This window comes from Urocampus carinirostris, chromosome 14, assembly GCF_059441175.1.
Source record: "Urocampus carinirostris isolate Australia breed hairy pipefish chromosome 14, RoL_Ucar_1.0, whole genome shotgun sequence".
NCBI lineage: Eukaryota > Metazoa > Chordata > Actinopteri > Syngnathiformes > Syngnathidae > Urocampus > Urocampus carinirostris.
Window position 1 is genome coordinate 34,733,662 of NC_142362.1, and position 16,046 is coordinate 34,749,707.

Consider the following 16,046-nt stretch of genomic DNA (forward strand, 5'->3'; position numbering starts at 1 on the left):
AGCAGCATTTTAAGGCGTGTACGACATACAAAAAAATCTGTATGGAAAAACGCAAATTTGTCAATTATGGGTACCGTCCGGTATACAACGACTATCACGAAACGGCAAATCAATCGAGTCAAACGAGTTTGCCGCTATATCGGTAGCGTTTTTTTTCGTTGCAAATGAAGCAAGCAGTTTGATGCTACTGTGCACATGCGTCTGCAGCCTCGGATTTCATCTGGTAGTTGTGTAGTGAAAGGAAGTCCGTCTCTTTTTGGAGAACCGGCTTTTTCGGCTCAACTCATTAAAGAGAGCCGGCTGTCAAACGGCTCACTTGCTTTGATGCATTATATTACGAATTAATATGTTGTATCAAGAAGTTAAGAAAAGAGTATAAAAGGAGAAAATGAAAAAAGACAGGTTTGTGGTTATCCCTTTAATCAGTATATTACCAACAATAATTTAATGCAGAAAATCAATTAATAATTTGAATAAGAAAATGTATTATTCTACTCAATTATATTTGCATGTATTTTTTCCTTCTACGGTGAACGTCCAAGCTACTTCATTTTTGAACCTTTTTTATAATAAACCTCATTCATGTCGAGCAACTCAGTATCTCACAGCAAAATGATAATTAACAGTATATATGATATAACGAAACACATGTACAATATAACATGTTAAACTACATTAATAAACACGTTTGAAAAAAAATATATGGTGTAAGATTATTTTATACAACATTTTGTAATGGCATGGAGTCGTGGAGGTTGACAGGTATGGAACAGTGTTGAATGATCCTAAATCGCTTTAAGTGAAATGAAAAAAGATATATAAAATAAATAATAATAACCAGCCAGACACTCTGGGTGCTCAGCACCCCCAAAGCTCTGAATCTAAAATCGCCGCTGGGCATGGGGATTAAACCCCTCACTAATCAGGGGAGAGGGTCTGACTGTGGCCGGGGTTCTCGCACTGTAATCCGATACACGCTTGGCGCACGCACCGCACCGAGCTCCGGCTGGATGTCACAGAAGGGGAAGGAAGAAGAGAGAAAGAGAGAGAGAAGGTGATAGGGGGGGACGGGGAAGGGGGAGGCCAAGCGAGATCGAGAGACTGAAGAGGAGGAGAGAGACCAGAAGGGAGAAGGCACGGACTGTCAGTTGGAAGGAGGACGCCGACGAGCCTCTACCGATTTCGCTTCTCTCCGCTTTTTACGCACGCGGTGACGAGACGGACGAAAGAGATCGCCTCTTTTCACGGCTTTTTCTCTTTAATACGCGCCATCATTTGGACTCCTTTTTTCTCTGTTTTGGGATTTTTTTCATTTTACGGGCGTTTTTAAGTGGCTTGCGTGCACGCGTTTTACGATCTTTTGACCCAAGCGGAGTTTGTTTACTAAGAGCACGTTTCCACAAACTTGGCCGCGTGTTTTCAATGTGAAGTGGACACATAAACACAATCTCACCTCGTGTTTTTACGCATTGAGAGAAAATGGATATTGGGCACTTTGGGGAGATCATCGCCCGCGAGAGAAGACGCGCGGTTGCTCACTGACATTATTTAAACTGTGAAGCGGCATTTGTGCGTGTGTGTTTTTTGGACCATACGAAACGATCGGAATAACAAATAGAAGACAGGAGCAGAGTTTGGGGACCGGTTGGAGTCCAGAAGATGGATTCGTCAGCATGGTTGTGCGTGTGCGCATTCACACTTTTGCCAACTCTAGCCGTCACAGCTGAGGATGGAGGTAAACATTGCCATATCAGCGGCTTGATGTTTTTGTAGGGGGATGTTTAATTGTTATATTACGTGTAAATGCAGTGGAGTTTCTTAATTTGTTTTTCTATTGACTTATTTTTTTAATATATGCTTACCTATCAATCTCAGCCAATTGCTATGCTTATTAATGATACCAATTCCCATTATTAGGCAATAATAAACCTTACAAACAAAACACGACACATATTTACTCACAGCAAAACAGCCACTTTGATGTTATTTGGCGTACTAATAATATTGAAAGTTATTTCGCGTGTGAAGGCGGTGGAGTTGCTTAAATTTGTTTCCCTCGTTTTCTTTTTTTTCCAATTATATGCATACCTGTTTACCTCAGCCAATTAATCCCCTTATTAACGATTGCAATTCTCCTTATTAAGAATTAATAAACCTTGCAAACACAACACAGCACATTCACAGCAAAACAGCTGGTTTGGTGTTTTTTTTGGGGGGGACTATTTAAATTGCAAGTCATTTTCCGTGTAAAGCAGCGGAGTTGCTTAAATTAGCTTTTCTCGACCCCCCCTCCCCTATTATATGCATACTTGTCAATCTCAGCCAATTGATCCCCCTATTAATGATTGCAAATTCACTTATTAAGTAACAATAAACCTTAGAAGCGCAACGCGGCACCTATTTACTCACAGCAAAACAGCCGGTTTGATGTTGTTTTGGGGACTAATTATATTGCAAGTAATTTTCGGTGTTAAGGCAGCGCAGTTGCTTGAATTTGTTCCCTTTGATTTCTTTTATTCCAATGATGTGCATACCTGTTAACCTCAGCCAATTAATCCCCTTATTAACGATCGCATTTCTCTTTATTAAGCATTAATAAACCTTGCAAATACAATACGGCACACTCACAGCAAAAAAGCTGGTTTGATGTTGTTTTGGGGACAATTTATATTGCTAGTCATTTTCTGTGTAAGGACAGCGGAGTTGCTTGATTTTGTTTCTCTTGATTTCTTCATTTTTTTTCTATTAAAGGCCTATGCATACCTGTCAATGTCAGCCAATAGTTCCTCTTATCGATAATCGCAATACCCCTTATTGAGCGACAATAAACCTTACAGAAACTATGCACCTAACTACTCACAGCAAACCAGACCATGCAGAACAGGGGGCTTCTCCCAACTGTTACAGCAGAGGGCGGGGATAAACCAGGGGTCGGCATCTCAAAATTTTGAAAGAACCATAACGGACAAAAGAAACAAATACGTCTGGAGCCACAAAAAAAAAAAAAAAAAGTAAAATCCTTTTTAAAAACATCTTTTTGAATTTAAAGAAAACTGATTCATTCAACAAAGTTAGTCATTCATTATTTAATGCTTTTACAAAAGAAAATCACCACCAAAAATACATATACGTTTCCCTATCACATCTTTTTCCAATTTCAATCATTTCTGAAAAAGCTCTAGGGAGCCACTAGGGCAGCACTAAAGAGCCACAAGTGACTCCGGAACCACAGGTTGCTGACCCCCAAGGTAAACATTGCCATTAATAACTGTTTTGATGTTGTTTGGGGGACTATTTATATTGCTAGTAATTTTTCGTGCAAAGACAGTGGAGTTGCTCAATTTTGTTTCTCTATTTATTTAATGTTCCATGTATTAATGACTGTGATACTCTTATTAAGGGGTAATAAACAACCAAAACACGGCCCCCATTAACTCACAGCAAAACAGACTATGTAGAACGGAGGGCTCAAACGTAATTTTCTTGGGGCCGCCGGACTTGGGTCTGCGTGAAGTTGGGCCGCATAAAGTTTGATAAAAATATATCACTCTCAAATATCTTTTTTTAGAAAAAACATCAATACAAAATAAGATGAAAAAAAATATGTGAGTTGAATTATCAAATTATCATCATTCTAATATGTGTCTTTAACCTTCAATTTTCTGAACACCAACTGTATCTATGGCTTTTTACAAAATGATATATGGGAACTTTTAACTTTCATGACATAGCAAGAAATAATTACAGCCATGTTGTGTTTTATTAACATGGTCGAGCGGCTAAAATTGTTCAACTACAGCAGAAACCCACTGTGCATCCACTGTCTTTTAAGCTTCAGTTCAACAGTGGTGAAATCTACTCCCTGCGGCTAACATCCATACTGAACTTCTACAATAAATGTACATATTAAGGTGGGGGCTACAAAATATCATCCTGCCGGGCTGCGAGTTTGAGACCCCTAATGTAGAATTAAAATCAAAAATAATTTGTGTGAACAAGTTTATTGTATTTGCCAAATAAACAACACAAAAATGATTCCAGCATCTTTCTTTGTTCTTTCTCCACTTCAGCACATTTAGTTTTGATTATTATACGTAGCAGTGTATTTGACAATCTTTGTTAATTGCTAGAATTTAAAATGACCAAAAAATGTATAGAATACGAGGAAAATTTATTAATTGACGCATATCTTTATGTATGAAATCACGATTAATTCCCAATCCAATCTTATTGATCTTTTAGTGTTAGTCTGTAGTTTCCTGCCGCTAACTGAAGTTGAATGTTCGAGGACAGTGTTTCTCAATTGGTGGGTCAGGACATAAAAGTCGATAGCCGACCCGTTTGCTGGGGTTCGCAGTCCTTTACCCTGGCAAAATAATGCTAAGAAGAAAGAAAACCGGAGGGTCAATTACACAGATGGGGATAATAGCCTGCCCGTTCTCTTCTTCCTGTACACTTAATCGCCGCAATTGTGTGTAAGAGGGACTACATCACATTTGACTGTGATTTCGTTTGTTTAATTTCCTGTTCTGCCCATACTAATAGGTGCCAAGAAAGTTACAACTAAGAGGGGGGAAAGTGGAAAACAGTGACAACAACAATTGAGTTGTAAAACAAAATGATTGCTAAATATGAAAATACTGTACGAGTGTCTGCAATTGAAGAACTGCTTGAAGGTACAATAAATGGGTTAAAATGCTCTGTTTTTAGCTTTTTTTAACAGTCTGTGGATCTTGATTATTTTCTTGATTCAGTAATAATCATTGTTCAGTTAGGCAATCTTTTAATATTTCGGGTGAGTACTTCTTTTAGAATGTGCCTACTTTAAAGCAGTTTTAGGGGTTCGCTTACTGTATATGCAATGTAGGATTAGATACAGTCATATATGCTACTTTGAGTCGTTTTGGTTTTGCTGGTCATTTTGTATATTGAACAAAATGACAATTTTCTACAATCTCTGCTGTAAACTGGACAATCCTTTCATTCAATAAATTTAAATGGAATATTTTTCTTGATTTGAGTCACAGTTTGTAATTAGGGTAAGATGGTGGGTCCTGAAGTCAGAGCAGTTGAAAGCCACTGTTCTAGAAAGTTGTAAAAGTGATTTCATCGTGCAAAAGAGTGCATCTTTGTTAATGAATTACTAAAAAGAGGACCTCGGTGATGCTGTTGATTTGACAAGGGATTGCCATTGTGGTGTGTCTTGTATTCAGCAGAGATAAATTCATCAGGAAAGAGGAAGTCTAAGACCTCATAAATCTCAGTTCTTATCTGCACCCAATTGTGTGGATCTTGCTCCGTCTCAGCAGCTTTGGAACTGATGCGAATGTTCCCTAATCGGATGTCTATTGATTTTTGAAGTCTTGAACACATCACCATCATCATCACCAACTGCTCCCCGAAGGATTGGTTCTTCAAAAACAAACGTTAAAAAAAAAAACTCTCTATTTTTACTCATCCAGTGCCATTAGTGTATTTTCACGTCATTTACGTTTATTTTTCGCGTTGCAAAACAAAACAAGAAAATTATGCTTTTTTGTAATTATATAATATTTTCACTTCGATTTATAGCTAAACTCCTCTCTCTTTACAACAAATAAATGATCATTTTACCCCATTGTCAGAAAATGTCACTTATTCGATTTATGTTGCTAATTTTATAATTGTATCTAATTTGTAAAAAATATACTCACAAAAATATACTCACATTGCATAAGATTAGTTAACATTCGTACCACATTGTCAGAAAATGTATAAATATAAATAATATATACATATATATATATATATATATATATAATCACCCATCCCTGTTTCAATTGCTCTAAAAGTTGGTGTTTATTAGTGGAAATCATGCCAAGTTTAATTTTATTTGTGGTATACATTTGGTGGGGTTCCAGGAGTTTTTTCTTGTGTGAAATTGAAAATTGAAATAGGAAAGACTAAATCTTCATCAGAAGCTGTTGGGCCTGGGTGATGAGTTTCATTGTTACATTTGTATTGTTACATGTCTTTGTGGTACCACCTGAGATTCAAAAGTTCCCAGAGGACTTGGCTGTCTTAGATACAGTAGCTAGTCTGAAATTCCCTCTGAACGGCATCTTGTTATAGCCGTGCAAGCTTTACTCTGCAAATGCATAAGTTCATAACACAACTGCGTCTCTGCAGCTTACCTCTTTCAGCATAAAAAAAACCACAGCAAAATACACACAAGTAATTCGTTGTTTTTGAAGTCTTTGATTTTGTAGGCGGCAATGACGCTACATAAGACAATGCTGTACAAACTAATGCCAGCTACCGTTAATCACGAGGGAAGAAGAAATTCAATGGCAGATCAAAGCCACCAAAGGGAAATGTTGGTGTAATTTTCAAGGAGACTTGTTGAGTAACATGGCAAAAATTTCAAGCATTTACAATCACTTCATCCAAAAAATCAAGCACTTTTCAGCCTTGAAAAGACAACAATAAAATTCAAACATTTTTAAGGATTTTAAGCACAAGTACAAACCTTGTGTACAACATTTGGCCAGACAGCAAACTGCTTTTTAATTGTAGTTTTTTTGCTACCTTTTCCTTTTTTTATTTTCTTTGTTTTTGTATGTGTTTGTCTTGCTGTGGGTCACCCCTCTCGAGGGATTTGATAGATAGATAGATAGATAGATAGATAGATAGATAGATAGATAGATAGATAGATAGATAGATAGATAGATAGATAGATAGATAGATAGATAGATAGATATCTTTTTAAATATGTATTTATCAAAACAAATCAGATTTAGTGCTCTACTTCTTGTTAGAAATTATTTCTATATTGTCAGTTTTTATTATTTAGCTTTTTTTATTGCACAATTTTATGATTTTTGGACCCGATCCACTTTTCTTTTTATACTTTGCCACCATCTTGTGGCCATTATGGAAAACAGCATTTACCTTCTGGTTCTGGCCTACATTCAGCAAATTGTTTTGAAAAAGCGTCAGAGAGCCACTGGGGAGCGCCAAAGAACCACATGTGGCTCCTGATAAGGTTTAGCGGGTGGAGAGGTCCAATTTTGTTAGCAATAGAAAGCCTCTTCCTCTGTTGATCTGATCAGAATGCAGAATACAATGCACGATAAGAATCCGTGAAGCAGTCAACCAGCGCTAACCGAAGCGCGAAGTGGTGTCTCTGTACACTACCGTTTTAGTTCAAGGTTTGGCCAAACTCGGTGTCAACCACTCACACGTTTTATCCTAGTAAATGATTGAACGGGCTTAACTTTTACGATTAGTCTACGTTGGCTCGGCTGAGCAGATTGGGGACGTCGTATTAATTCAGGTGCCCCACACCATGGGATGAGTGCTGGGGATTTGACCTTTTTATCAGTTTGTGTGTACCCTAATTTAGATAACAGAGCAAGTAGCTTAAAGCTGTCTTAAAAAAACTTACACACACATGATGGCCCATTGTTCAATAGCAGGGGCCACTAACCTTTTTAAAGCTGAGAGCTACTTCTTTATCACTAATAAGTGCCAGGGGATAACAGTTTTATATTCATGTCTACAATAAAAACAGTTAAGATATCACTATTTTGTTGAAATGTTGTTGTTATTAAGTTATTATTGGTTGTAATTATTAGGTTGTTTAGGTTGAATTAGACTCTGTCAACCTTGAAAAGCACATTGGAGAAGTATAATTGATGGGCTAATTTTAAGAATATGTATTCAGTTATTAGGAATAGATCATGTGTGTAAAGCAGGGATGTCAAACTAGTTCGGTTATATTTGGCATTCCATAATTATTTAACTTTGTTTTCCAGTGTTAGTAACCAATCCTACATACTATGATCATGGATGACAGGGGATATTTTCTAAACACAACACATTTGTATACCTACCTACACTACCCATTTAAGCGTTAGACTACCGCTTTACGCCCCTTAACAACTGCTTTTTAAAGTAAATTACCACTTTTTAAATTATAAACACTGCAAAAAAATATTGACTCCGGAACTAGTATTGTTGTATACATTTGTTTTACTTTGAATTGAGACTAAGTCTTTGAGCATGAATAAACCACTCCAACAATTAGCATGAGATTTCCGCTTTGGCAAAAGTTAGCCACTATCGCTTTTCAATGTCAGGAGGTTGGCATGGAAGCATTTATTCATAAACAATGAAGAAAAAATATTTTAATGTTTGGATTTGTTTTTAATGTGTGAACTGCTTTGTTTTACCAGTTGAATAAATGCAGCTTTACACCCAAACCAACTCACAATGCTATACAACCTCAACACTGCCTCCTAGCGGCCTGAGAGAGCATTTGGTTTAAATCTATTAAAAAACAAATAAATAAATAAAACTTATGATGAAAACGACGCTTTTTTTCATACTCAAAATTTATGGTCAAACGTTAAATCATCCAACAGCCGGCCTGCGGGCTGTATGTTTGACTTTGATTGTACCCAGTAAAGCTTATGCCAGTTACATTGTGTTTTGGGTAAACATCTAACTATCAAACGCAGCATGTGGGCATGAATGTCAACATTACTCAGTAACAAATCGGAGAACACCAAATAGTGTCGATGAAAGGTTTAGATCATTAAAATCGAGTGGTTTTCTTTTTGAGTATGATTTTATAAGTATTCAATGATTGAGAGTTCAAATTAAATGTAACATTTACATTTGCATTTACATTTATGTATTGTAAATTGAGTGATGTTAGAGTATCAATATGCCTTGAAAATAAATACAGAAAAATACTTTTAATACAATTACCATCATGATTTGTTGAAATTTGGATTAATAAACAGAGATAAATGTATTTGCATAATTTGAGTTCAGCTGTAAAGTGTTAACAGGGTTTTTTAATAAACTTTTTAGATTTCTTTAAGCGTGCATTAAGAAATATAGTCAGCATTAAAATCCACGAATTAGTAAGGGTTTTTTTTTACGCTCGACTGCTGGTGAAGATCCATTTTTGGTGGTGGATAGTACATTTTGACTTGTTCATTTTCTATGAAGCTCGCATTTGAGTACCCCTGGTCAAGTCAGTCCACCTCTGCTCTGCAATGGGTTGTTGGAGTGCAGTTGGACGAGCAAGGCTGCATCTGCAGGGTGCTTTTCATTTATTTTCCTTTATTTTGGTCCCGTTTATTTGTTTGACTGAGCACATGCATCACGGGCTCCCCGAAGCTCGCTGATATCTTGGCATAAACTTTCTAGTTTCTGGCTGCCTCTTCCACTTTTCTTCCACCCTCATCCTTTTGGGTCACATCAGAATGAACAACCCCCAAGGCAGTTTGACTTTAAAGGTTGCGGAGTAGTTTTTCTTAGTATGACTACAGAAACCTTCCTTTGTTTGTTTCACTAGAATCTCCCTCCTTGTTTCCACCGTTTATTGGCTCACCTACTGGGACAAATCCGCTCACATGCATGTTGATGCTTCCTCAGCAGTAAACTTTAACAAATACCTCAGCTCCGGCTGTCTCTTGAAAGTAGACAAGTCGGAGAAGGTATTTCATGAGATGCGTGCATGCGCATATCTGTAGTGAGAGGAGAGGGATGGAAGTGTAGCGCCAGGAAGGAACCAGACAGAAAGAGGCCGACGCGAACTGCCAAGAGAAGTGAACCGAACGGAAGAAAGATTTCTTAGCTTTGCTGTTTGATCCTGTTCCCCCATTCCGTTTGATCGCGGACGAGCCTGGAAGCGAGATAAACGGCCGTAATTGGCCACTCAAGACCGACTGTCTGCCTCTATTGCGTTTCTGCCGAAATACGCTAGATGATGAAACACGCCGGGGGTTGACGCGGAGTGAAAGTCAGGAGCGTTTTGAGGGGGTGAGGTGCCTACAGGTACGCGGGTAGAACAACAGTGTCTGATGGCAGATTCTTTTGGTTTTAAAAAGGTAGAAGACTTGGAAGGTCTTGAAGGCAGTTAATCAAAACATAAACATAAGTCAAGCAAGTTTGAGTTGATTAATGCTTTTACAGTGCCATGCAAGATTATTTTGTGTTGTTGTGAATGCCATTAATCATTCATCTTTTAGTTTTATGTCAAAGTGTATTTTCTTTTGATGTTTCTGCTTCGGTCCTTTGAATCATGTTATTTCCTATGGGGTGTATTATTTTCCCCAATAATGTAAACGGATGAGTGGAAACTATTCTCTGTATCTAATCATATTCCAAATGTAGGGGCGGACTGTGTATTTCACACCTAGGCCTTCAGTGAAGAACTTTATTGATGTGTGATTCACGAACGAACCTGCTCTATGAGAGTGCTCTTCAAGGTGAATGACAGGAGCCGGCTCCCCGCCAAAAAAAGTGCCGGTTCCTTTCGAGATGTGTTTTCTCTCTTTTTCAGTTCAGGGATTCCATGTTATTGACTTTAATTTGTTAAGTAGAAAAAGGTAAAAAAAATTATATTTGAACTTTTTTGTACATCTGTAAACATGTTTATAAAATGTTTCCTGTGTCTTTTCAGTGGCGATGTCTTTTACATAACAATGGTAAAGTTTATTCTTGTATTTCATTTGTTGTTGAGTCACTAAGTCAATTTTCTTAATTAACATTTTTTGCGTGTTTTTTAGAGATTCTGAGATGCTTGACATTACAGTTGTTTAGTATTAAATAGTAAAAAGTTTATATGAGTTAAAAGTTTACTGTAGCTTGAAAATAAAATGCTATTATAACATAGAGAATAATAGACTTTAGACTTCTATCCATTACTGCCCACTCACGGATGTCTCCTCACGCCTGCAAAAAGAACTTGACGTCCCCAAGTCAAAATCTGACTAGCTAAACCAACAGCCTTATACGCACACTTAATTCTGAGGAGGGCCTACAGATCTGCTTCTTAAGGCCTTCGGGCAGATTTCTGACCTTGGTAACAATAATGTTTTAAATGTTATTGGTTAAATGCTTAAACATGAAACCATACCTCTGGAAGCAGCTGACAGAAAATATAGAATTTTTAAATTAGTATTCATGGACAAAATATGATTTCATTATACGATTCAGATATTTTTAGGCCAGGGAGGAAGGCCTTGAAAGCCCTGACTTGCCGCAACTGTCAAAATATCTGTAAAACTTTATTTTTCTTCACTGTTAGCAAACAATGTAGAAGTCTGAATAAAATGTTTATTGTTGCGCTTTAACTTTTCTGAGAAGTGTTTTCAATATTTTGGTGACTTCAAACAACTCTTACTACGGTTCAGTCAGAAAGTATTTATGGAGCACTTTCCCCAAAAACAACAACTCTTGAGCACAGCTTGCTTTTGTCAGCCAGCGTTGAACATATCCGGCCACTATTCCCCTGTGGTAGCTGCTTGTATTAATTAAATGTTACGCTGGTCTGAGTCAAAATGCTGTGTGCGCAACAATCGGCCATCAATAACACAAACCATCCATGTCACGAGCTCTCGCAAGGGATTTGGGAGAGGGAGGGAAGGTTGTTGAGAACACAATAACAAATGGAATTAGGGAACTTTAACATATTACTGAGGTTGTATAAATATAAATCTACATACCCACCCTTTTCAAGGTTTATGGGTACATGTAGCAGCAAGATAGCGGACAATTGTGTCAGCTGCTTTTAGGTTAGGCTCATGTAATGTAAAATAAATGCATTTTGCCATTCTTAAAACTGGATCATTTTGCTATAGTATTATAGTTTTTCTCTCCCCGAAAAAAAAACAAATATTCCTCAAAAATAGCAAAATGTTCTTCTCCTGAGGTAAGAACTCTTTGTCCACCAAAAATGATATAAAAGTTACCAAAGGGGAGGTCATATCATTACCAAAGTAAATCGCAACTTCAATGTCATGTTAACTGAAAAGTGAATAGGATTTTGTACCTTATTTAATTTCCCATATGGTAATAATAATTAAAAAAATTACACTAAACCAATAATTGATCAATTAAAAAAATAAAAATGAAATGAACTACATCTAAAAAAACAAACTCATCCAAATATCAGTTTCTCTATTGTGCAATGCAGATCGTGCCAAAAAATGCCTGTTAAACATTCCAAAACTGTGAAGCAGTAAAAAACAAAACGAGAGCATGCCGGGGAAAAGTCACAGATGGAAAAATGCATGGAGGGAGCAAGTGAAAGCGGAGAGCTTTAAAAAAGAAAGCAGAGAACGGCGGTGCCCGGAGCAAACGTGAGGGGCAACTGCGAAATAAGAGCAAAGAGAAGAGAGTACAGTGATAGCTGAGTGGAGACACGTGTGCAGTAAACTGCTCACTTTCACTCCTGTGCTAAATCCAAAACACAGTCAGGGATTTTGAACCAACCACATTAAGCAAGTCAAATTTAACAGTTCCATGACTTACAGTGTCAACAATTAAGACACATTAAGATTGACCACTTTCCCTCTTACGATGCAAATTTGAGTTCCATCATCTCAAGGAAAACATAAATATCTTGCCTATGTATAGAAAAATGAGCAGTCCTATCTTTTTCTCAACTTATTTAAGAAATATGTTGCTACTGAATGCCATTGCATTATTTTGATGCACTCATAACTAACCCTAACTCGATAACCTAACTTCCCTTGACTCTAAAAAAAAACCCCAGTTCTAACTCAATGCATCATGGGTTAATGCCAGACTTAAACCCAATAAGAAATGCATGATACACCCAAGAGAAGACAAATGGGCTCCTGAGCCGTTGGTTGCTGACCCGCACATTAGCTTTTTATTTTTCTTGCTTGTACCTTAAGAGTAATATAAGACTTTTGGCAGACCAGCTTGGTGGCCTTGTGGTAGGGTGCCCGCCTCGAGACTGGGAGGTCACCGGTTCGTGCTTAGGCTGAGTCATACATAAGACTTAAATCATTGGTACTCATTGCCTACCTTGGCATTAGGGGTTGTAATGGGGGAGTCACCTAATGACTCCCGACGACAGGTAATGTGAAATGGGTAGAACTATCGTCGCATTTACTTTAGACAGTCGCATGTGCGTGTATGGGAGCCGGCCCCTGATTGGTCTGGGTTAGGGCAGAGGAAAAAAAGGAAGAATAACTGTCCTGCGGCACAAGATATGTACAAGGCTATGATAAAAAAGGGTCTTGTATAGTGCTTGCTCTACAAATGAAGTGCCACAAGCCCACTTTTTATTCCTCACCTAATGCACGTGCGATAGAGAAAGTGTAGCCCGAGGCCAAATTTCCGGTGCTGCATCTCATTAGGTTGTGCAGCCAATCCCTAATGTTCTGGGCTCCGTGTGGACGCATGAACACAGCTTCTGTCTCACAACCTGTTGCAGATGCCTCGAGCAGACCATCATCGAGCTGTTCAACCTTCGGCGGATTTTTTCTCGTCCGCCCCCCGCCCACACTTTCATTTGTTGAACAGGGAGGACAATTAGAGAGTCCACTAGGATGTTCTAATTATGGTTATCATGTCATTAGCACACTGTTGTTATTCTAATGTTCGCTAGTCCTTGGTATTGGCGGGGACCAATGTGTGTGCGTGTGTCTGTGTGGGGGGTGCTGGGGGTGTTTGCATTCTTTCTTTTTTTCACTTGACAACTTTCAGAAAACCCAACAAGTGGTGACCCCTTCGGTTGGGAGTAAGATGGTAAATTTACCTCAATATTATTGTAATTGACATTTAAAATATGGCGATCAAAGAGCTTATTTACGAGAACAAATGTTCACTAATGTACAAACAAGACAAATACGCGCTTGAAAAAAGCCTGTGGTGTAGGGGTAAGGCGATCTCTCGGACTCGTTTGAGCCAGCGAACTATCATAGGCAAGGCGTTTTAGCATTCCCGGGCCATCCCTGAAGGTCGCATTGCGTTTATTACTCTGCCCTCTACTCACAGTATAAGGGTGCACTTTTTCTGACCAGGCTTTCAGGGACACTAAGGGCTTTCTTTGGAGCTCATTTCGGCGGGGAAATTGGGCAATATTTTCACCAAGGGTTTATGCCGTCTGTCCACTATTACCGATAGGCGCATTGGAACTGAGGTTTGTGGCTCTGGCCTCCGCTCACCAGGTAACAGTATGAATTAATGAATGGTCTTTATTGTTATTATACAATAGTACAAGAAAAATGGAAGGCTTCTCCTTTAGTGCAAGAAGGGATGTAGAGAGTGGCCGGCTAGGTACACGCTAGCATTGGCTTGAGCCACGTCTCTGTGATGATTAAAATAAAACAGTCAGTTTTCTATGAGGTGTAGCTCCAGGTCATCCATTTCATGGGTAATGGATCTGGTGTTGGTGAGATATTAGCTCTTATGGTAGCTATGAGAGTTCCGTAGCCATAGCAATAGTTTTTGTTTCCTGTCGGGTGTAGTGGTGTAGCGTTGATGTATGTGTGGATCGAATCCGAAGACAAACATATAGTAGCTGCACAAAAAAAGCACTGGATGTGAGCCGCTGCATTTCTGCGCGCCGCTTTACTATATCAATTTTAATAATAACTTAGGAATAAACTGCAAAGTCACAAAAAAACATACCTTACAGATTCTTTGAACATTTAACCAAATTAGCGTAGACCCATGATAACATCAAACCGAGTCTGTGGGACTTATCCATTATGCCGACTGTCTACATATAGGTATCTGCGTACCGTCATTCAAAAACCCTCAATCTCCGCGTGATTTTATGAATGTGTGTTGCCCTTCTGCAGTCCCTTTAGATGAGGCACCCTGCGAGGCCACAGGTTGTTTTCCTTTCTCTTGCTCCCGTCACGCTGAATCCTCCAGTTGTTTTCCCTCTTTCACGGCCCTCCACCTCTCCTTTAATAGCAGTTTGTGTCTCTTTCTCCACACCTCAGCGCTTTCCCTTGCTCAGATTAGGAAACCTTACTAACCTTTTTTTTCTGTTGGCTCTGCTATGGCGGGGAAATCTCTTTAGTGTTTCAGCTTCTCATTCTTCACTTATACGCTAGTTGCACAGTAATCTGTATTTCACTTGTCTGGATTCCCTTAGCTGGGATATGGGATAAGCAAGTGGGACTCTATTTTCTTTTTGGTCAGTAGAATATTGTTAAAACAGGGTCTAGGTTTGTTTTTTTAATAAATCTGAAGCGGAAATCAATTCATTCACGGTTGAATAATCTTTTAAGCTGTCAATGGCAGTGAATGACATCTACAGTAGTGGAGGGAAGACTTTTTAGTCATGGCCGCACTGGGTTAAAACATTTGCCAAAAGGGCTGAAAGGAAAAAAATATATTGATTTCCTTTTCTCTATCTATTGATACAGTCTTGAATTCGATATCCCGGCAATATGATACATGCAATAACCCAAACAAACAATAATGAAGGCCTATCCAATTTTTCATATTTTCACAGCAATTTCAAATAGATATCTATCTATTTTGGACATTTAGAAAAAATATCTTTAAAAAAACATTTTTATTTACATTCGGGCTAAAATATGAAATGACAAATACATGTCTGTTTTGAAGAGCAGCAACAACATGAATAGACAAACAAGTATGTTTTCTGTATATATAGTTTTTACTAATAAATAAACAATTTAATCACATTATTTTATTATTTTTTTAACAGTTCAGACTTAAGGTATAGTAATTAATTATGCAACTTGTTAAAGCACTACATTTGATAGTATGGATGAAAAACTTAAAAGGCCAAACTCATCAAATTTGATAAATATCTTCATCAATAGAATAAAAATAGTGTAAAAATGGGAAGTAAAGAAAAATGAAGCCAGCCATTTAAATGTTGGAGACACAAGAATGGCACCATATCAACATCTCATTTTATCTCATTAGCTGCACCGCTTATCCTCAGTAGGGTCGCGGGGTGCTGGAGCCCATCTCAGCAATCATCGGGCAGTGGGCAGGGTGGCCAGCCAGTCGCAGGGCACACAGGGACAGACAACTCGCTCACTCATTCACACCTAAGGACAATTTGGACCGGCCAATCCACCTGAAATGCATGTCTTTGGAATGTGGGAGGAAACCAGAGTGCCCGGAGGAAACCCACGCAAGCATGGGGAGAAAATAAAAACTTTGCACAGGAATTCCGGTAGCTGGACCTTAGAACTGTGCCTGCACACGCTCTAACCACTGCGCCGCCGTGCTGCTCACCA

The 16,046-nt window shown here is 38.4% G+C and overlaps 1 protein-coding gene across 2 annotated transcripts in view; it reads left to right on the plus strand.

The window, feature by feature from the left end:
- The first annotated feature begins 1,160 nt into the window (after positions 1-1,160).
- The window catches only part of LOC148353279 (neuropilin-2-like), a 175,978-nt gene continuing 161,092 nt past the window's right edge, over positions 1,161-16,046 (plus strand). For both annotated transcript variants that reach the window (XM_088353589.1, XM_088353590.1), the window contains exon 1: positions 1,161-1,735. In XM_088353589.1, the coding sequence (XP_088209715.1) occupies positions 1,660-1,735 (76 nt within the window). In that variant the 5' untranslated portion in view covers positions 1,161-1,659. The remainder of the gene's footprint in view (positions 1,736-16,046) is intronic.